General features: G+C 59.9%; 2 protein-coding genes across 6 annotated transcripts in view; both read right to left on the bottom strand.

Moving 5' to 3' along the window:
- Positions 1-415: 415 nt before the first annotated feature.
- Positions 416-8,629, bottom strand: IRAK1 (interleukin 1 receptor associated kinase 1). 4 transcript variants are annotated; one of them, XM_061178010.1, is made up of 14 exons: positions 8,476-8,629; positions 8,215-8,382; positions 7,938-8,069; positions 7,715-7,818; positions 7,375-7,563; positions 7,160-7,224; positions 6,862-6,976; positions 6,081-6,199; positions 5,380-5,587; positions 5,001-5,066; positions 3,548-3,784; positions 2,588-3,023; positions 1,945-2,088; positions 416-1,508 (listed from the first exon to the last, which is right to left on the bottom strand). In XM_061178010.1, the coding sequence occupies exons 1-14, from the start codon at positions 8,609-8,611 to the stop codon at positions 1,447-1,449; spliced, it is 2,181 nt and encodes a 726-aa protein (XP_061033993.1). In that variant the 5' UTR covers positions 8,612-8,629; the 3' UTR covers positions 416-1,446. The 4 variants fall into 4 exon arrangements, with proteins under 4 accessions (XP_061033993.1, XP_061033994.1, XP_061033991.1 ...); XM_061178011.1 differs by lacking the exon at positions 7,375-7,563; XM_061178008.1 differs by having other exon boundaries at positions 7,160-7,563.
- Positions 8,630-19,814: 11,185 nt separating this feature from the next.
- The window catches only part of MECP2 (methyl-CpG binding protein 2), a 52,375-nt gene continuing 50,240 nt past the window's right edge, over positions 19,815-21,949 (bottom strand). The window contains exons 2-3 of one of the 2 annotated variants that reach the window (XM_061178520.1): positions 20,977-21,031; positions 19,815-20,867 (exon numbers count right to left, since the gene is read on the bottom strand). In XM_061178520.1, coding sequence (XP_061034503.1) covers positions 19,948-20,739 — 792 coding nt within the window. In that variant the 5' untranslated portion in view covers positions 20,740-20,867; positions 20,977-21,031 and the 3' untranslated portion in view covers positions 19,815-19,947. Of the gene's footprint in view, positions 21,032-21,949 lie in introns of both variants that reach the window. The other variant, XM_061178519.1, reaches the window with a different exon arrangement.

The following is a 21,949-nucleotide window of genomic DNA, read 5'->3' on the forward strand; positions in this document are numbered from 1 at the left end:
GCAGATGAGATGATTGTGCGCATAAACTATCCCAAGGTATTCACCAAAAAACTACTAGAGCTAAGGTGTGAATTGAAGCCAAGGCCACAGAACGCAAAGCCAATATACAAAACTCAGTTGTGTTTCTATACACTGTTAATGATCAACTAGAAAACGAAATAAAAATACCATTTACAATAGCGTCAAAATCCATAAAATAGGGAACATTTAACAACCTGTGAAAGTACTGCTGGGTAGTAGTGTTGTGGATCTGCCACCAGCATGGTGGCTTAATGGGAGTGGAAACAAGAACCTCCAGAGGGTCTGCGGGTGGGAGGCTGGGCTCTGGGTTTGGACAGTAAAGAACACTGACATGAAAAGCACTGGAAAAGCTCAAGGCTTTCAGTGCCACAAAGCCTACAAGTACAGCCAGAGATCAAAGTGTTAAGTTTTTATTACTCCAGGACAACTTGGACTTCACCAATGCCTAGCTTCGTGGGGCATGTAGTGTGACTCATGATTGCAGACACAAAATCATTCGAAGCTTGCGCTACAGCCCTGGGCTACTTTCAAAGACATTCAGTTACACGAATGCTGACTTGCTTCTAAAAATGTGAGTCCCGTTTTCATTTTCCTTCCTCTCTGTCTTGCTCCCAACTTCCTGCTGTCTTGGGGCTTCTCACTGTCTGGGTAACACAAGGCTTGGGCCTAGCCAAACCTGGGGTAGTGGCCCCTCTGTCACAAGCAGTGCCCGGGCCTGAGGCTGAGCCTGTGGCCTCTGGAGCCCGACCTGGCCCGGTGGCCTGTTAGGCTGGCTCCCGGCTCCCTGGGGAAGCCTGCGGACGCTGGCCTGCCGGGAGGCGCTGCTGCACTCGCTGCGGCCTCTCAGGACTCCCGCTTCCACTTAGTGGAGGGAACCACGGGACAGCCGCACCTCACTTTCCCCTTCCCAGTTACAAGCAGCTGGGAGGGCCCCTGGCCTCATCGGCTCCTGTCATCAGAGTGGCTGCTTTTCCCCAGGGCTTCAGCAGGGTCTGAAAAGAAGGGCTAAGGGCTGCTGCTGTAGGCCTGGGCTGCAGAAGCCCCGCCCAACTCTCCGGGGAGCTGGCGCCCCGCTAGTCCCACTGGACCACTCACCTCTCCTCCTTGGCCTGTGTAGCCAGCAGCCTTCAGACCTGCCCTCCTCCCCGCCACCGGCCCCTCCAACGACATCGGCTTTCCTCTCCCGCGAATGCTGGCCTGAAGGCAGGCTGTTGAGATGTCCTGCCCTACTGACAGCCAGCAGCAGCCGGCCCGGGGGGCCCTGAGCCCTGCCTGTGCCCACGCCCCAAGAGCAGCAGGGCCACCACCGTGAGGATGGAGCCCCCACCCCCCTGCCCACAGACTGCCGCGGGTTCGCGAGCCGTGAGAACTTCCAACCATGAGAACTTTGACTTCCGGGTTTAGGGATCTGACCAGGCGGACAGTTCAGCTCTGAAACTCATCACTCTCTTCGGGCCCCTGCCTGTTCTGGTGCCCCAGGCCCAAGTCTGCAGAGGGGGGAAGAAACGCCAGTCGGTTAGCAAACAGGGGGAGGCGCTCGGGGGCTGGGCTGCGCTTCCCCCTTCTCCCGGGGCGCTCTCTGGAATTAGCGATTTCTGTTCCTAAGCAGCACTTCTTCGAACAGCACCTGGAATGGACCGTGGCTGCGGGGGCTGCGTGTATTCTGGAAGCATGGGGGCTGCTGGCACCCCCAGGCTAAGGGAAGGTGCGTGTCGTCAGGAGGAGGAGAGGGAGCTGGGACAGGGCTGTACCCAGAATACACGATCTCCCAAAGGAGGCGTGGGGGCTGGCCGGGCTCCCGGCTGCCGTTCGAGGGGGTGACGGGCTCGGGGAGCGGGGGTCCCGTCTGGACCCCATCAGAACGAAGGCTCCGAGTGGCCCAGAGGGCAGCCGCCCGGCCGCAGAGCACGGCCCTGGGGGTACCTGGGAGGGAGCCAGACGATAGCAGCTGCAGGCTGTCTAGGACCCCATCCTCGTACAAGGCCAGCTTCTGCAGCATCTTCTGTCGCGCCGGGTTGATGACAATCTGGGGGGGCGGTGACGACGTGGAGCTGCCCAGGAGCGGTCCTGGGGTGGAGAGAGGGCCCCCTGAGCCACAGGGGCCGATGGCCCTGGAATTCCCTGCTGACACTTCTGGCCCCGTGAGCCTTCCCGGTCCCCAGCCCAGCTCCCTGCCCTTCGGAAGGACAGAGGTCCTCAGCGCTCTCTCTGAGAGCGGGGCCTGGAAGGGGCCGTGCCAGGGCCCTGGCTAGCTGCTGGGCCTGGAGCCTGGTCCTGGACTCGGCCTTCCTTGCCCCCGGCTTCCGGGGAGCAAGGTCCTGGCCTCTCCTCAGCCAGCTGGGGCCGCGGTCCGGGGAGATGAGACGGCACGGGACCGTCCTCGGTGGGCCTTTCCAAGGCCGGGTGGGGGGCCTCCCCAAGACAGTGGCCTGGAACTTGCTAAGGACACAGGGAGCTTAACGATAGGCCCCAGTTCTCTCCTCCCAGAAGGCCGGGGGTGGGGAAGATGGGGACTGCCACCAAAGGAGGCCGCTGGTCCCTCTTCTGGGCACGTGTCCCCAGGTACCTTCCATAGCTGTGGGCTGGAGCCCCGGGCCGCTCCCCCAGCTCGACTCTCGGGTGGCATCCCCTTGAGTACAGCCAGCCTGCCCGAGGGGTGCTGGTGCCCACACGGCGGCCCCTGGGCCAGGGCTGCCTGGCCGGGCCGGGCCCGGGGGGCAGCTCGGGGTCAGGTGCCAGGAATGCAGGGCAGCAGATAGGCCGGACATGCTCTCGTCGCTCTCCACGGGCTGGTTGGCGCCTTTCTGCAGCCGCTCCGTAGCCTGGGCCAGGGCTCCCGAGGGCGCCGCCAGGGGCTGCCATGGGCTGGCACCGCTCAGGGCCCTGCCAGTGGTGGACACGTAGGAGTTCTCCTGAGGGGAAGGGGGGCTGCGGCTGGCGGCCTCTGGCTCCAGAGACGGCCCTGCCACTGCCGCCTGCAGCTTCTCCAGCCTCTGGTACACCTGCGAGGAGGGAGAGGGGCTCTCAGGGCGAGCGGCCCAGTCACGGTCCTCACAGAAGGTGGTCAAACCGCACAGCGGCTCCGGGTCGTGGACGAAGAAGAGAGCTGTAGCCACCAAAGCTAAGGACTTAGAATGGCTTCTCTCTGTCTTCTAGGAAGCAAACCTCGCTGCCCTGATGCCCTCAAATGGGGCTTCTTCCCCTTCTCAGAGAGAAAGAGATGGGTGATGGGGAGGGGACTCAAAAAGGTAGATGCAGTGGCGCAGCACACCCAGAAGGGGGCGCAGTAAAGCCTCTCGCCTCCCTCTGTGTACCAGGCGGGGTTCAGTGGAGCTCCGGCCACTCCTAGCAGAAGCACAGGCAGGCAAGGAACATTTGGAGACTTCCTCCAGAAAGAGGTCTGCGAGGTGCTGTGCTTGGCTCCCTACGCGGCAGTGCCAGGAACGTGGCATTTCCAGCAGGCCACGGTCCCCCACGGGTGGCTGGCATCTCAGCTGCTTCCCTTCCCCCTGCCTCACAGGACTACCTGGGTCATGGGGGGTCTCCTCTTGGCCCGGCGGTGCAGGCAGCAGCAAGCCAGCTGGCCCAGGGCCAGGCCCAGCTCTGGGGGGCACGGCCCGGGCTTGGGGTCCAGGTGCTTCTTGTAGATCTGGGTGGCGATCGGGGCGGCCCAGGCATCTGCAGCCAGACCTGCTTGGAGTGTGGTCTGGGTGCTTTTCAGGGCCAGCCCAGCCTCCTCGGCTTCCTCTTCAACCAGGTCTTTCTGCAGGACACGTAACGTGAGTGTGGTCACCGGGGGCCATGCCTTCTGCTGCGGCCCCCAGACCCTCGTCGCTGGTGCCCAGTGCTGCCCCAGGCTCCAGGGATCCAGCCACACACACGGCACCCGGGCCCGCTTTCACAGAGCTGACTTCCTGGGAGGGGAGAGGCGCCGACATGCCTCTTAACCAATGGAAACTGCGGCACGGAGGCCCACGGGGGTTTCAACTGGGGCCCAAGCAAGTGACACTTCAGCGGGGATCTAAAGGGATGAACTAGCCGGAGAGGGCGGAGCCGAGAGGGGTGGGAACAGGACCAGAGGCCACCTTGAGTTCTGACAGGGGAAGGACTGGGAGGAAAGACTGGGGTTGGGTGGGGGGGTGGCCTTTCAGGCAGAGAGAAAGGCTCTTACAAAGGCCCTGGGGCAGGCATCGGGGAGCCGGCCCGAGTCTGGAAGACAGAGAGAGGGCTGGTGGCGGGCAGGTAAAGGGGCTTCCACAGTCTCCTCACGGTTACGAAAGATCGCTCTGGCTGTGGCACAGAGAACCAGCGGTCAGGCCCGAGGAGTGTGGTGCGCTGCTCGAGGCGGTGCTGACACCGGGCGGAGCGGCCCACGTGGAGGAGGTCTCCTGTTTGGCTGCCCGGCTCTGGCACAGACCCACCAAGACCCGGCAACGGACAGAAACAGCCCCAAGCCCGGAGCAGAAGGCCAGGAAACACACCGGCTTGTACAGCGTGACGCACACGCGCCGCCTGAGTGGAGACCGCGCGGAGACGGGCCTGGCGAGGAGCTGGGCTCCAGGCTCCAGGTCAGGCCCCGGGCAGCTTGGACCTGCTCCACAGCACCCGGGAAGGCTTCTCAGAGGCGGCCCCATTCTCTGCCACAGCCTCCCCCGTCCCCACGCGCCCGCCCTATTCTGTTTTCCACTGTGGCTGGGGCCCTCCTCGCCCGCCCCCAGCCCAGGCGGGGTCTGGAAAGGCCCACTGCATCCAAGAGAACAGACAGGTTTCTCCTCGGCAAGGTAAATGAAGCCGTCTGGGGTCCTGCCTATTTTCAAGGATGAGTTAGCAGCAGCAGAGGCTGGCTCCCGTGGGGCACTGCGTTCCCGATCATTCCGCCCTCCGGGTCTACACCTGTCTGTCGCCAGGAGCAGCGCCTCCCGGCCTCCCTCGCTCCCTCCCCGCCTGCCCTTCTCCCTGCCCCGCCTCGGGAGGCTCACCAGATACTTGGTCTGGGCACCGTGCATCCTCACGGCCCTCTGGCCGGCCAGGGTCTCCAGCACCACCTGGAGAGAGGACAGGCTGGAGGGCGGGGCAGGCAGGGCCACTGGGTGGGGAGGGGTGCACGGTAGACGGGGGTGCCCACCCCAAAGAGGCTGCTGGGTGTGGACCGGGGCTGACAGGCACACGACGACCGACTCCCAGCAGGGACAGAGCCGCAGCCGTGGGACTAAAGCTCTGGCAGTTTGAAGGGCCCACTTGAAACAAAAGGATTCAAAACTACAAACGTGAAATGAGGTGCGGGACCGAGGAAGCGGCCCGCACCGGGGAGGGCGGGGCCCTGGAGCTGAAGCTCCATCAGAGGGCCCAGTGGCTCACCACGCCGAAACTGAAGGTGTCGGTCTCCACGGCCAGCCTCCCCGTCTTGACGTACTCCTCGGGCAGGTACGCCAGGGTGCCGCGCACAGTCCGAGTCTGGGCCACAGCGCTGCTCCGGCTGGGGTTGGCGCCTGCAAACCGGCTGAGACGGGCCAGGCCAAAGTCTCCCAGCTTGGGCATCAGTCTCTCATCCAGAAGGACGTTGGAACTTGGGGAGGGAAGGGAGTGGTGTCGGTCCGGCCTTGGCCCTGGCCCACTCCGTGACCCCCCCCCCCCCACCTGCCTGGTCCTGACAAAATCAGACTGCCGACTTGTACCTCGCCCACAGACAGTGGCTGGTGCGCCTGAGCGTTCCAGCCACCTGGGGCTCCGAGCACGTGGCCCCCAGAGCACGCTCACACAGTTCAGCCCCTGTTCATCAGTGGGGCCCGTCCTTGGCCTCTGCTTCCACACCTGTCCCACGTCGGGTACTCAGAGCCCCCAGCCCTGACGTCCCCCACCTGAGTCTCGAGCGGGAGAGGGTAGGCCTACTCTCATGGGGGGCGCTCAGGGCAAGGCTTCTTGGGCCCAGACAGCGGGCCGTGGCGAGCAGGCACCACGGCTCCCTGCCGGCGGAAGGTTTGGGAGCATCACCCCTTGCCGTAGACTATGTTCCTGCCACTCTGAGAGGCCCCGGGGGCCTGGCTGTGTCCCCTCCTCACCTCTTGACATCTCCGTGGATGAGGCTGGGGCTGTCTTGATGTAAAAACTGAATTGCCCGGGCCGTGCCCAGAAGGATGTCCAGTCGCTGAGGCCAGGAGAGAGGGGGCCAGGCCTGGGTCTGGAAGGGCAGAGGGGAGGCTGCGGGCCACTGTTCTTTGACCCCCATCCTTCCCTCCACCTGTCACCAAGGGGTCTGGACGAGCAGTTGACTCTCTGGGCCTCAGTTTCCCCTTCTGGAAAATGAGGAGCAAAGTCTCCAGGAGCTGCTTCGGAAGAGGGTGGAGACTAAGCTCCTGCGGTGCTCTCTCTGCACAGCGCACGGGGCCGGGATCATGCCCTGGGGACCCCTCACAGACTCTGGCAGTCCTGGCCCTGGGGTGATCAGGATGTCGTCGGAGGCTCTCTCCCCGCCTCCCCGCACAACAGCACGCTTATCCTGAGCCCTTCAGCGTGAGGTTAGAGATGCTCCTGCCCTGTGTTCGGTTAGCCCTTGCGTCTTGTGGGTGCCTCCCTAGATGGGGCCCCGGTGCTGTGCATCGCCTCCTTCCCTCAGGGCAATGCTGACGCGACCCTTCCGCTACCCTGCTTGCAAAGGGGAGAAGCCCGAGTCAAGCTACTCCGAGTCCAGAACCCCCTTTCGGAGGCACCACGAGCCAGGCCTCTGGGCATGCGGGAGCAGCAGGGAGGGGCCCCGCTCGCAGAGGCCGAGAGCCCAGGCCCCGTGTCCCGCTCTGCCCGGGTGCCAAGTGTGATGCAACGTGCCAGGGCAGGTAAGGCTACCTGGACGTGGAGGCGGTCTTCCAGGGAGCCATTGGGCAGGAAGCCATAGACAAGGCAGTAGAAGCCACTCTGAGCACAGTAGCCAGCAAAGTCCACGATGTTTGGGTGACGAAACCTGCTTGAAAAAGTGGGGTCTGAGCACTTTGGCCCCCAGCATCCACCACGCCTTCCATCTGACCGTCGTGGGGACAGTCCCTGCCGGTTCCTCAGCTAGCCTGAGCCTGACAGGCTTTGGGAGACACACGGTCCCGGTGGGCCTCTCCCGCTGCCCGCACCACGAGGGACGCCACAGGCTCACCGCGACAGCTGCTCCACTTCGGTCCGAAAGCTCTGCTTCACCGTGGTCCACTCCAGGTCTGCCTCCTGTTTTGGGCCCAGAACAAGCAAGGGGCGGGGGCCTTGGACTGGGAAATCAGAGGGCTGAAGGAGCCGTGTGGGGTAGTGGGGGGAGGGCCAGAAAAGTGAGGGTCGGCTAACAGCCTTCCAGAGCCTTTGCCTGGACGCTACACACACCTCCTTCAGCCTCTTCACAGCATATACCGTGTTCCTCATCACGGCCCGGTACACACACCCAAAGCCGCCCTCCCCGATCTTCAGCTCCTCTGAGAAGTCATGGGTGCCCTGGCAAATCTCATGGAGGGGCCAGCAGAACGAAGAGGAGTGGGCCCCCTGCAGGAGGGACACTGGGCTCTCTGGGCTCCGCTGTGGGAAGAGACCCCAGATCAGGTGAGGTCCCGCCTCCTCCCCTCTGCCTAGCCCACCCCTGCTGGGCTGGCTGGGGCTCCCCAGTGTACCAAAGGCTGCCTTCTCACTGCTTGTCTCAAACCTCTGGGTGGGGGCAGGACCCACCTACCTTGATACAGGAAGGGGCTGGCGACGGCAGTGGTGGCTGGAGGGCAGCAGGGCTTGGGACAGGGCCGAGCTCAGGGTCAGAATGAGTCTGGGAGCCTGGAAAAGCTTCATAAAGACACCAGTGAGAGGCAGGCAGAGACCAGTGGCCGGATCTACAGCCGTGGCCAGTGTCAAGGGGCTCCTTTCCTCAGGTTCATCAGGCCAACCCCCGGGAGCCACCTTACCTGGTGAGAGGAGGGTGGAGGCCGACGAGTGCAACTTCTGGGGGCTGGGGGCCGCGGCCTCAGAAGGCGCAGAGATGCTGGTAGGCCTCGGGGCGGTGGCGCTGGGGGGCAGAAGTGGGGCGGGAGGGTGCCCTGGGAAGCAGAGGAAGGAAAGGGCTGTTAGGCCCAGGCGGGGGGGGGGGGGGGGGGAGGAGCTCCAGGGGAGGCCCTGGGCGGCCCCCCTCCCGAGGTCCTGGGGGTTCTGGGGGTCCCGGGGGCTCCGGGGCCGCGGGCTCACATGCCGTGATGATGTCCCGCGCGCGGAGCAGCTGCAGGTGCGTGAGGATGCGCACGAGGTCGGCCACGCGGGCGTTGCGGTTGATCCAGGGCCACAGGACGCTGGCCGTGCGCTGCCCGGAGCGCTCGCACAGCCGCAGCTCGGTCTGGTCGCGTACGATCAGGGCGGCTGCGGGGCGGGGGTTCGTCAGGCCGGGGCGCCCGGGCCCCGCGCGCCCCCCGCCCCGCCCCGCCCCGCCCCCGCCGGCCCGCCACCACCCACCGAACTGGCACCAGTCGGCGGGCTCCAGGGCGTCCATCACTTTGTAGAAGCGGCACATGACCCAGGGCGGCACCTCGTACAGGAAGTGCTGGGCGCCGGGGACCGCGGGGTCTCCCGGGCCCGGCCCCCCGGCCATGGCCGCCGCCGCCGCCGCCGCCGCCGCCGGGCCGGGGCCTCTCGGGGCCGCGGCGGGCGCGAGCCTCGGCCGGCCGAGTCCGCGGACACTGACTCACTTCCCCTTTAAGCCGGCCTCGTGCGTCGCCCGGCGGGGCGGAAGGGGCGGTGCCCGGGCCCTCCGCCAGGTCGCCCGCCGCCGCCGCCGTCACGAGCCCCGGCCACACGGGGGCGCCGCGCGCGGTCACTCCCGGCGGAGGCAGCGCCCCTGGGCCCGGCGAGGAGGGCGGGGCGGGCTGCCGGGAGGAGGAGCCGTCTGAGCAGGGCCCCGAGGGCTGGAGGAGAGCGGTTCTCGGCCCGGGGGACGACGGGCACGGCGAAGGCGTTCCAGAAAGGCTAGAAGCGGGCCTTGTGAGAGACGCTGGGAGGTCCTCTTCAGAAGTTTCGGTTTCATGCGGGAGGCTGTGGAGAGCGGTCAAGAGATCCAGGTGGGACAGGGTCAGATGGTGTCACACAAAGGCTCCCGGCTGACTCCCCTCAGCTGGCTGCGAGGCTGGGTGCAGGAAGAACGGTCTGGAAGCTCAGAGCATCTCCACCCACCTCCTGGGCCCTGGATCCCATCTTTTCCGCTCCTTCAGGAACCTGCTCCAGCGATTGTTAGGTCTTTGCAGTATCTGCCATCTTTCCTTCTTCGCTGGCTCCTTCCCACTAGCACATAAAGCGTGTTTACATGTGTTAGAAACAGGCCTTCAGCTCTGGCTGTCCCTCCTCTCTCTTGTCACGTGTGAGGATGGCAGGCTCCGGCTGCTCCCACTCTCTTTTCTGAAGCAGTCACCAGGCACCAAGCTCCGTTCCCGGCCTGACGTCTCCCCACCTTCGTCCCACCAGGCTCCGCAGCCGCTGACTTCTCTGGACTCTCTGTTCCCTACCCTGCTGCAGCAGCCACCATTTTCCTGTCACCCCCCTGAACTTCTCTGGAGTCCGTCTCTTCCCCACAGGCCCACTGCCCTCTACTACCTCCTACCTAGATGAACCTAGATCAGCTGGCTTCCCAGAGGCTTCCCTGCCTCATCTCTGCCTGAGGGGTCTTCCTTAGGGACAGATCACTCCACACCGACTTCCTGCTTAAGACCTTCTCTCGGTTCCCGAGGCCCTCCGATGGGATCCCGGCTTTTCCGCACGGCCTCCACCGTTGTCAGGATGTGGCCCCTTCCTGCCCACCTCTGTCTGGCTCTTTGCACACATCAGCAGCCTTAAGCCATCCAGAACTCCTCGGGGTTCCAAGAGTGTGCCAGGGCTCCCGCACCCACGAGTTGGCACCTGTAGCTCCGGGGCCCTCACGCGAAGGTGGAGCTCAGGCAGCCCCTCAGGCGGAGCTGCCCGCAGCCCCTGCTGTGCCTGGCATCCCTGGTGCGTCCTTCTTCAGCCTCGGCACTCATCTGCCTCCCCCACCAGAGGGGGGAAGACCCCCCCCCCCCAAAGCAGTAAGGGTGCCTTCCTCTTTTGTTTCTCCAGCTGGATGCACGCTTGAAAGGCAGCAGGTCTTCCCTGGCCACCCCCTTGCCCTCTGGATCCTGACCCCAGAGGGCTACTACCCCCCTCCCCGCCCCCAGGCTGTCCGTCCACAGACTTATTTAGGGCTCTTTCCAGAAAACAGGTCCGCCCAAGATGGCCCTCCGTTGCAGCCTCTTCCTAGAAGCTGCAGCCAACGCCGGCCACTCCCAAAGAGGAGGCCAGCCACACCCTGAGCCCCAGTGGCTTCCCACGGGGACAGCCCTTACCGAGACTACCGAGCCGAGGATGGGAAGTTACTGGGCACGCACACACTGAGGGAACAGGGACTTACTTGGTCCTACTTGCTCACTGCTGGACTGCAGCTCCTGGGACAGCCCTGGCACCCGAGGGATGCTCAGTGCGCACACAGGGTGAATTTCAACCCTTTGTTTTTATGTTCCAGGCCAGGACTGTCTAGTGCTCCTCCCAGTAGGTGTGTCCACATGTGCCTGTGATTCTGGACTCGGAGCACTTGTCGTCCGCTCCAGGCCATCCACAGCCTGATGGAGGACGGCTGTGGGGACGCCGCCAGCTCCTGAGCGCCCACAGCCTCACGGGAAGCCAGGGAACACGGGCGGCCGGAGCCAGGTCAGCAGAGGCCATGGGAGGGTCTCAGGCGGGAGGCACCAGAGGAGTCAGAGCTGGGGGTGAGGGGCTGGGGGGTTTCCAAAAGCACCTCGGCACATCCGGCACATCCAGGACGACGGGACGGCCCTGCCCTGGCCCTCAGGGAGCCCCGAGAGGGGCCGGTGCGGGGCGCAGGCTGCCCTTTCCTCCCGTGGCCGCCCCCAAAAGCGGCTGGCTTCTGCGTGTTCGGGGACAGCCAGAGTGGATCAGGAAATGCACCGCCGTGCTGTCCTAGGAGCTGTCTGATAATGAAAGCCCAGACCTGGAGTCACTTTCACAGAGAGATTTATCGAGAATGCTAACAGCACAGGATACAGTACTTCCCAACAAAAGGTGCGAACGCGTCACTTAGAAAGGCATGCTGAGTATTCTTGGCTTTCACACGTATTAAAAAACTTACAAAAATAAAATAAAACTGCGTGCTGCCCATCTTTTCAAATAGTAAAAGAACCTTATGAAAAAATCACTTGATTTTACAACAAAAGACACAAACGGACATTTTTATGTAAATTTATAAGGCAAACTCTTTATATAATAAATAGGTTACAGGGATTCAGTGGGGGGGTGTTTTTGAAACGTATACAGGTACATTCAGACAGGTTTACTGAAATGGTACAAATTTCCTTAATAAATTGCCTTTTGTTTTTAAATATATCAGTGCTTTCAGTCATTTGGCTATACACAAAGAACCTTTTTTTGAACACTACAAAAAAGCAATCAATATTTTTTGTTTTTAAAACGACCTACTTATTTTTCTAAAGTAATTGTCCCAAAACACAAAAACTGAAGGTGAATGCGATAGAGGGCTTCTGGAGACATCTCCAGCCAAGTCTGTCCTGGGCGGCTCCCCACGCCCCACGCACACCTCTCCCGCCCTTGCTCAGGCTTCTGGGCTTCGGGGCTGGAGCCAGCTCCCTCTGCACAGGGCGACCTGTGTCCCTGTGACTCAGGAGGGGGCAGCAACCCTGCCTGGTTCTTCCCACTCCTAAGCCCCATGCACAAATGGTCACTAGGGTCAGCACTGTTCTTGCCTTTCAGAGGAGGGCCCCCCCCCCCCCCGGGCGCTAAGGGAGCACACGTCCGTCCCTGTTCCGTCAGCCCTAAACAATGGGAGGTAAACGGCTTCTTTGAGGATCGGGTTTTGCCATGAAACAAGAAGGGGGTTTCTCATGTCCAAATTTTGCTGGGGATCGGATGACAGCAAAGGGGGTGCGCCCCCCTCCACCATCATCTTCTCGTCCGGGAAAGCAGGGGAATCGAGAGGTCACGTTAGTGTCGTGCACTGCGGGATGGGGTGGGATGTGATGATGGTGCCCTGAACAGTAATGCCCACCCTGAACAGTAATGCCCTGTCAACATACACCTGACCTGTGGCCTCGGTGGAGGTCTCCAGGGAGATGGCCATCCTCTGGCTGAGCCCCGCCCCTCAGGCCCACCCCAGCCTTCTCCCCCCGAGGCGAGGTTGGCTGTGCTCACACCCCTCCTGGCTCCCCTTGCAGGAACATCAACCTTGTCTGTCCTTAAAAAATAATAATGATGCTAATAATCTGGCGGGGGCGGGCGGGGGGAGGGGCGCAAAAGAATTCACTGAGTGGAACAAAACCTGGTTTTGCTCTGACTTCGCAAATGGCAGCACATCAGCTATTCGGTCCGTTGGCTTTAGGCTTAACTTCTTTGGGTGGCTTCTGGCTGATCTGGGCAGGGGTTCTGTCTTTGGATCTCCCCTCCTGGGGAAAAAGGACAGACCCTCTCGTCTGGGTTACCATCCCCTCCCTCCGAATTCTTTTGTTTGTAAAGAAAAGGTGTCTAGAAGCATTTGTCTCTGGAACAATTACTTTAAACATGGTTACAATACAGACTTCAGTTCAAACACAGAAGAGATTTACTTCGCAAAGTTCCTTTCACCCACCAAAAATTACACAAATATAAGCCTCAACACCACAGTTAAGAGGACCAGTAGAGAGAACCTCATGTTTGGAACACAAAAGGAGAAATAAAAACCAAACCAAACCCAAACAGAAAAACCCCAGAGAGACGAGGGGAGAGTGGAGGCGGAGGGGGAGGAGCGCAAACACAGCACACGTTACAGTGTCCGGGTACACGGAGCCCAGCGCGAGGAGAGGGCTCGGCACACATTGAGTAACAGTCCTGGTGATATTTGGTCATATATTCATCAACTACTGACTCTGGAGCGGCTGTTATTGATTGAAGCAGTGACAACTCAAACGGAAAAGGAGGCCTTGGTAGCAAGGGAAGGAGCAGGCTTCGAGTTCTGCAAGCCTTTTTGCACTCCACCGTCCAGCTCCCCAGAAACACTGAACTGGGTGGGCCCTGCTGCGTCGGGCGGGCAGGGCGCGAGGTCACCGGGTGAGGCTAACTCGGCGCTGATTTCAGAGCTCGGGCAGAAAGCACGCGCGCAGGTTAACGCGGACGCCCACCTGCGAGGCCGGACAGCAGCGGCGGCGGCCTCCTCTGCCCCCGGCCCCGGGCTGGGTGGGAGAGCAGGCAGGGACCCACCGCTAATACTGAACGAAGGCGGGGGCGAGCCCCCAGGCCGGGCCCGGAAGCTGCCCCCGCCCAGGTCCTCCGAGGGGCCCGAGGGGAGCCTGGCCACCCAAAGGGCCTACGAGTGTTTCTCTTTTGGATTCAGGCCTCAGAAGTAAGTAATGATGCGGGGAGGGAAGCTTTTGGCCCTAGTGATTATAATGCTCTCTGCTTTGGAAGAACAAGTTTCTGGATTTTTTTTTTTTTGGTGTTTTTAATTACTTAAAAAAATGATCAAAAAGAACTGTTACGGCTGAACTCTCTAGCAGATATTGCTCATTAAGAATTACAAAAGCAAATGCAATTACTCATAGGTTGGGGGAGAAGAGGAAGGGACATTTCTGGAGTCTTCGCTACCTCCTGGAGGGGACCCACTGAACCTCACGTGTGGTTCTGGGGTCCCTGGTGTTCTACCTGGTACGGCTCACACTTTCAGAGACAAGACACGGCCTTCTGCCTCCCCTCCAGCCCCCAGACTCGGCAGAGCGGGGGCCCTGCCGGTGGGGAGGCCCGCTGAGCCGGCTCTCCACATACCATCACTCGGACCGGGTCGCTGGAAGGCGTGGGGGGACCAGGCCACCCCCATGGACTCCAGCTGCCCCACCCAGAGATCGAAGGGGACCAGGCAGTGCCATTCCGGGCTTTGCCAGAGCCAGGGAGCACTCTTGCACCCACCCACTGAAATGAGCCGTTCCGCAGTGGCACCCTGGAGCCTCTCTCACAAGCTCGGGAGAAACAGTGCAAAACCCGGTGCTGCCCGGAGCCTCCTTCGCCCGGCACTGGGAAGCCCTTGAAAGAAGCGAGGAAAGACCACGGATCTGCTTGGACCGAAGTGACCAGCAGACGGATTTGTCGGGTTTTTTTTGTTTTTTGTTTTTGGTTTTTTTTGTTTGTTTTTGTTTTTGTTTTTTTTGTTTTTTTTTTGTTTGTTTTTGTTTTTTAAATTTTCCCTTGTCCTATGCTATGGTTATCAGAAATATTGTAATTAAGCAACAGGTATAATTTTAACAGGTCTTTTTTTGTGTGTGGAGCCACAAGCAAAATGAGTTTATAACTGTGCAATATACAGATATATATATATAAAAATTCAACTGCTTTGTGTGTCTAGTCGGTGCATTAAATAAAAGGGACAGAAGAACTTAAAGCAAAACTAAAAAGCAAAACAAAAGCCCAGGATAGAAGAGACCAAGCAGGTCTATGCGTATAGTCTATAAGATACTGGATATAATCAGGGTCACCAGGAAGAACAGCTTTGTCACTTGACACACAAACACCGTGGGGAGAGGGACTACCAGTGGGCAGGAGCCAAACCTTGTGGCCTTTTGATTTCATTTTCTCTCACTGCTGAGCAGGACCTGAGGAGAGGGAAGACAGAGGGGGCAGCTAGCACACCAAAGGTAACCTGCAAGTTTCCCAAACGTTCTGAAACGCAAAGCTGGACTTCCCTCCGTGAGGGTCCTCGCCCCCGCCCTCCCTCTGCCCCGGGGGCTCTTGCGGGTGAGGGGCGAGGGGGCACACCCCTTCACCCAGGCCCCAAGAAGAGCAGAGCCGGGGGCTGTCCTTGGGGGCAGGCCGCACCGCAGGCAGAGGCTGGGGAGGAGACATCACCCTAGTTAGAACTTAGTTTTCCTGACAAATCAGCACTTGGGGTAGGCTCTGCGGAAATCAGAAAGGAGCAAGGAACAGGTGGTGCCGGGTAGCGAGAAGGTCACGGGCCTTCGGATTCACTGGTGAGCGCTCTCCTTCCTTCCCACACCCAGAGCTGGGCTCCTGCGGCTTTGTGACAGGCAGGCCTTCTCCCAGGACCGGGTGGCCGCTGAGCCCTCAGGGACTGCTACCCACGGAGAGATGGGCTCTCCAGTGACACGAGGGCCCTAAGGCTCAGATCCAGCAGTTTCAGGCCGGATTCCCCTTCACCCGCAGCACTTGCCACACATTGGGCCAGGCTCCAAGGACTGTTAGATCAGCGTTTTTGCAAAAGCTTGCTCTTACTCATTCAGAAACATCGAAATGTAGTTTCCTGCTACATGTTTTTTTAGGTCTTCCTTCTGAATTGTCGACAAGGGGTTTCAGTGTTCACTTTTCTCCCCTTTAACGTGGAACTTTAGACCCTGGGGGAGGCAGTATCCTAGAGAATTGTTAACGATTACACTATGTTTTCTGAAGATTGATAGAGTTTCTAAAAGAGAAAGAAGCAAAAACCGAGACTCAACAAACCCCTCGAGTGGACGGGTTCACGGATGGAGAGAAGTGAGATGGGGCCCTTGCAGAGAGCAGCTAAGAGCCAGAACACGACGTGGCGGGGCCATCGGGCAAGAGAGCAGGGGCTCTACTACAGGCCTGGTAACGTGGCCGTGCTCCCCCCTCCCCCCTGGGGCCACTGGCCGGGACTCAGGGGACCGGCTAGGCCAATGCACACAGGGCTCTAGAGAGAGCTTACTTCCCGAGGTCTGGATGGCCTGGGCCACCCGTGTGGGAAACTCGCATCAGGAAACAATTTGGGGCCACGACCCTGCTAGGGATGGCTGGACAAAGCTAGAGCTGGTATCTGTGACCTCCCCTGGCCCCGTCACCCCAGAGAGCCTGGCAGGAACGCTCCGGAAAGGGGGCACAGAGCTCAGCTGCCAGACTCCACTTGGGTTCCAGGAGATCCAGGCGGCCACACCTGGTGGATTCACGTCACACCCTCTGTTCCCTCCTGGGCTTGAGCTGCTTACTAAAAGTTACTTAAAATCCAGAGGTCCCGTCAGCTAAGGAAACTCCTTTCCCACTAAACGTGGCGGTTTGTTTCTGGCTAGTACTCTCCTTCACGATGGCCATCACAACGATGACAAGCTAGGCAGAGGGGCAAGCGACCACTTGGGGCCGTTCCAGGTCCCAACGCCACCGTTTGTGGCCTCTAGCCTGGAATGCCACTGCTAAACAAGACTGGTGCCGGCACCGGCATGGGGTCTCAGGAGTAGAAGTCACGTGCTGGCTGTGGCCGTTCCGGCGTCCCCGGGCCACCACCACGGCTTCCACTTTCCGGGGAGCTGAGGGGATGGGGTCCTTGGCTAGTTTGGCACTGACGGACTGGGGGGCCGTGGCATTTCTTGGTGTCTCCTGTGCCTTTTGATACGGGAGTACAGCAGCAGCGGAAGGGAGCTGTACTGGAGCCTGGCTGTGGCCCAGTGTCCCCAGCTCACTGCAGTGTCAAGGCCAGCAATTACACTGGTTAGGACAAGCCCACCAACGGGCAGGGCTGGGCTGGGCCGGGCACGGTGGGAGGAGCTTGAGGACACACAGAATTCCGTCAGGAGAGGAGGTAGTCACTAATAACCAGAATGAGGGCCGGGGAGACCGAACGTGACTCTGACCTAGCCCACGGGTGTCTGAAAGCTGTCGGTCAATTCCTGCCTTCTTCACACAGTCCCTAAGAGATGGCCCCCGATCTTCATGGTCTTCAAGTACACACAAAATCGAGGTCACACCCCCAAGTAGGGCCAGACACAGCTGGGGAGAATTCCGTGGCTTAGGCCTTCCCTCCAACCTCCTGTCAACCTGACTCCAGGACAGAGGTGGTATGGGAGCTTCGGGGCCCCTGCCCAAAGGTAACTCACTAGTAATGCCTTTATCTGGGGAAGAGGGAATGTGGAAGAAAGGGGGGCGGGGAGAGAAAACCCTAAGGTGCCTCAGGCGCCACCTGCAGCCTTGAAACTCTAGGGGAAGCAGCTGGGGAGTGAGGGAGGCTGCAGGTCGGGCCAGGCCCAAAGAAAACGACACTTGAAACTTTGTGTTCTCGACCACCAATGCCAGTCAGCCCCAGAATGAACTGTTATGGGTGAAAGGGGGGCATGGCAGGTCCAGCTCTCTTTTGCCCAGGACCAGATGGTACCAAGCCGATGGGGAGGCCAGCTCTTGATGCTGGTCCCAGGAGCCACATTTTACTGGACGAAAAGTGTAATTAATGCCTAAAAACCTGACCGAGCAAAAGAGATGGCGCCCCCACGACAAACGGGCTGGACACCGTGCTCACGTGAATAGGAGTCCTCTGGGGGTACCAGGAGTGCGAGGCCACTGCAGGGTCAGGAGCCTTTTGTCCTTGGAGGAAGAGGGATCCCGAAGGACTCTCCCCCTACTCCGACCCCCAGCCCTTCCTGGGGAGGAGTCATAAGTGAAGCCCGGAGGGTCGACAGCAGAGCAGGTTTGGTTGTGGGACTTGCTTCTGCAGCATCAAGAAATGGATACAAAAATGCTAGAAAGGCCAGCTACGACTCCACAAACAGAACGGGGCAAACTCCCTTGCTTCTAACCATTCTGGGAGAGACAGACATGTTTTTTCTTAAGCTACTGATTGGAACTGTCAACTATGGGTCCTGATCACTAAGGACTGGCAAGGAAGTGCTAGACGGTTTCTAAGACGTTTCACTCCTTCATGGTTACACCGCAGTGAGGAAGCCAGGGCACAGTAACCGAAATACACGAGACAACACGCACTTGACAGTTCATGGCAGCAGCTCACATGGGACGTGCTTGTGGGTGTTTCTGGAAGCATAAGACTGCTGTCTCGTTTGCTACTTTGATAAGGTACTTCTCAGTTGGACAGATTTAGATAAGAGACATCTCTGTAAACACAGAAAAGGATATACCAATATGATGAAGATATGCAGTTAGATAAGGACTTCCTGAACAGAGGGTGAAAGCACGGGATCCTGAATTGAAACTGGTCAATGAACACCCCAAAACAAGCCCAAGCCTCTACGCGCCCACACCACAGCCCTGGTGCACATGTGGAGATGCGTGAGGTACCAGCCCGCCCCGTCTCCCGCAAGCAGAGGCCACACGGGGCCCAGCAGAAAAGAACTTGCGCTCTGAGGAGCAGCGGCGGGGGCGTCTGCGCTTGTTCCGCCTGCCGCCCCGCCCGACCGCCCCGCCCCTAGCCGGGTCCGGCAGAGGCCAAGGTCAGGGCTGGGCCACTCAGTGACACTGGCAGGCCACAGTGGGTCTCTGTGCTGCCCTTGGCTTCGAAATCCATATCTGGCCCAACTTCTCCCTCCCCCACTTCTGCTGAGTGGGAAGGTTGAGAAGGCCTGGGATCCGGGGTCTGACCAGGGAAGGGGACTCCTAGGAGAGCAAGACCTTGCCACTCCCTTGCCCCTCGGAGAGGCCGAGGCACTAGGGCCAGGTGGATTTAGCAGAGCCTGGGGCTTCCTCAGGGCTCAGAATGGGTGGGAGCGGGGCTGGGGCTGACGGCAGGAAGGCCAAGGGTGGGGTGAGTTCCGGGGCCCTGAGCTGACAGCGTCGGCTCAGGGTACAGTTGGGCACTGCGGCTGCCTGGAACAGAAGGGATAAATGAGGGGGCGGGGGGAGGGGAAGAAATGAAAGGATGAAATGAAAGAAGGCAGAAATTGAAGGAGAGAAGAGAAACCAATCAGGAAGTCCTTATAAATTGCAGCAAACACTTAGAGTTTCGGAGCTTCGTGGGAACCCTATGTGCTGAGCCCACTTTAAAACAAGCGCAGGTATATACAGATCCAGGTAGTTGTCAACACCGTCACGTCTGGTGGCTTGAGGGACAAAGTGTCACCAATTCAAGCCAGTTTGCTCTCAGAGCGTGTTTGTTTTGAAGTGGGAACATGAAGACTCAATAGTGCAAATAGTTCTAAGCTGTCCCTAGAGGAGTTAGAATTGGAAAGTTTTGGAAGAACATTTCCCCCTCCTTCCCCCTGGCCCCCTGCCCCATCTACTAAGGCTCTACCTACCAGTCACAACTGCTCTGAGCGACTAGGAATCCCTTCCGCCTGGCCCGCTGCGCTCGGCGGTCTGGAGCCTGGGCCTGCCTGCCTGGGCCTTGTCCTGCGGCCTTGGCGGCCTCTCTCTAGCGCCACCCGCGGGAGGCCGGCCCTGGGCCATCGTCTCCTCTGGCTAAGGCCAGTCTACACCCAGCGGCTCAAAGAATGACTCCTTCCTAGCCAGGCCAGAACTGGGGCGAACAGGTGCTACTTCCCTGTCCTGTGAAATGTCCTTGTCGATTTTGGATTGGGGCTGGCGTGGGGCCAGGTTTGTGCCACCACAGGTGGGATCACACGGGCTATAGCCACTGGCCATCCGCATCTTCTCTAAAGGATCCACCTGTCTCTCTTGCCTCACACCTCCTTGTCCCGACGTGGGTGGGAGTGGGCGAGGCGGGGGAGCTGGAGGCCGGCAGGGTTGGGGGAGGAGAGCTGAGACTGGGGCGCCAACGGCACCAAAACCAGGAGTGTCCTCTCAAGTGCTCTCTGTCCCTAACGACCACGTGGGGGGGCTGGGTGGGAGGGAGGTGCAGGCGCACCCTAAGAAGCCTGGGCAACAGCTTGTCTGGTCAGTAGTATCTGCAGCAAGCCTTGTTGAAGGAGCCTAGTTTAGAAAAGTGCAAAGCTACTTCTGGCCCTGGTTAGGTCTTCAACCTGACTGTGCTTGTCGGTAAGAAAAACATCCCCAATGCTCCAACTACTCCCACCCTGAAGCCACGAAACTCTAAGTTTACTGAAAGAAAAAAAAATATTTTTTATTTCAGTTAATCGGGAAGCTTTGTCAGAGCCCTACCCATAAGGAGAAGAGACAACAGCTGCCTTTATTCTTGTTGGTTTGCTTTGCAATCCGCTCTGTGTAAAGTCAGCTCACTCTCTCGGTCACGGGCGTCCGGCTGTCCACAGGCTCCTCTCTGTTTGGCCTTGGCATGGAGGATGAGACAATGTCTTTGCGCTCTCCCTCCCCTCGGTGTTTGTACTTTTCTGTGGCCGCGGCGGCGGTCGTGAGCGCGGGCTGAGTCTTAGCTGGCTCCTTGGGGCAGCCGTCGCTCTCCAGCGAGCCTGCTCTCGGCATCTTCTCCTCTTTGCAGACGCTGCTGCTCAAGTCCTGGGGCTCGGGGGGGCTGGCGGGGTCCTCGGAGCTCTGGGGCTCCGGTGGGGGCGGGGGCGGGGGCGGGAGCAGTGGCGCGGGCGCCTTCGGGGGCTCGGCGTGGTGGTGGTGGTGGTGGTGCTCCTTCTTGGGGGGCGAGGAGGCGCTGCCGCTGCGCCCCTTGGGGCTGCTCTCCTTGCTTTTCCGCCCGGGGCTCTTGCAGGTCTTCAGTCCCTTCCCGCTCTTCTCGCCAAGGGTGGACACCAGCAGGGGCTTCACCACCTCCTTCACCTCGATGCTCACCGTCTCCCGGGTCTTACGCTTCTTGATGGGCAGCACGGTCTCCTGCACAGACCGGATGGAAGACTCCTTCACGGCTTTCTTCTTGGCCTCGGCGGCGGCAGCCGCCACCACACTGCCCGGCTTTCGGCCCCGTTTCTTGGGAATGGCCTGGGGGTCAGCCTCAGCTTTTCGCTTCCGGCCGGGGCGTTTGATAACCATGACCTGGGCCGACGTGGTGGCCCCACCCCCTTCGGCCTTACTGCCCGGCGAAGCTTGGAAAGGCATCTTGACGAGCAGCTTCCCGGGGCTTTTCTCCAGGACCCTTTTCACCTGCACGCCCTCTGATGTTGCTGCCTTGGGTCTCGTGGTGCCGCTCCCTTTGGGGCGTCCCCGACCTCTGCCAGTTCCTGGAGCTTTGGGAGATTTGGGCTTCTTAGGTGGTTTCTGCTCTCGCCGGGAGGGGCTCCCTCTCCCAGTTACCGTGAAGTCAAAATCATTAGGGTCCAGGGAGGTGTCGCCTACCTTTTCGAAGTACGCAATCAGCTCCACTTTAGAGCGAAAGGCTTTTCCCTGGGGACTGTGGGAACAAACGGAGAGACACAAAGAATAATCAGAAGCTTCCACAGCCATGTCAGAGATGGGGCAGAGGAGAAGGTGGTGGCGAACCCCCTGACAGGAGACATTCTGCAACTGGCATGCCCGACGATACAGCTGAACAAGAGTCACATTTAAGAAAAGCTGAGATGAGCTAAAACTAGGGAGCTGCGGCCTCGGTTATACAGGAAGCAATCGGGTTGCCCAACGGCCGTGGGCGCCCGCGAGGCCTGCTCTGATGCCAGAATGGCTTGGTGCTGACTGCTCCACAGCTATTGCCTGGATGCCCCCGAGCAGCTGCCGGCCACCGAGCTCCTCTGGCCCCCAAAGGGGTCTGGCCTGGGGACCCTGTCTACCTGTCAGGCTGAACTCGGGTACGCTGCTTAGCCTCTCTTGGAATCAGTTTCCTCATCCGTCAGTAGGATAACGCTTTGCTCACCCTTTTCTGAGTTGTTGGAATTAAATGAGGCTGTCTGAAAGCAGCCTTTGAAAACTGCTAACCTTTCTGGAACCATCTAAGGGGAAGAACTGAAATGCACGCATTCACACTCGTCCTCTGAAGCTCTGGCTTCGAAGTTGCTCTGTTTCAACAGGTAACACCCGACGACCAGCCCACAGCTGGACAAAGGCCCAAGGGACAGTGGGAAAGGCACACGGAGCCCATCTGGGTCTCTCCCCAGAGGCCCTATCAGAGAGCCCATCTGTCCCAACATGATTCACAGAGCAGACTGAGCCCTATGAACTCCTATTTCTTTGGGTTCATGACGCAGTGTCAGAGAAGGACTGTTCCAGAAAGAAGATGCTAACAGGTTCTGAAGAGGGCCCCTCAGCTGGGAGATGGCAGCAAGCCCAGGGAGCTCCCTTGCATCCCCAGCCCAGGCCAGTGTGCACAGCAGGACCT

The sequence above is a fragment of the Eubalaena glacialis genome, chromosome X, assembly GCF_028564815.1.
Source record: "Eubalaena glacialis isolate mEubGla1 chromosome X, mEubGla1.1.hap2.+ XY, whole genome shotgun sequence".
NCBI classification, from domain to species: domain Eukaryota; kingdom Metazoa; phylum Chordata; class Mammalia; order Artiodactyla; family Balaenidae; genus Eubalaena; species Eubalaena glacialis.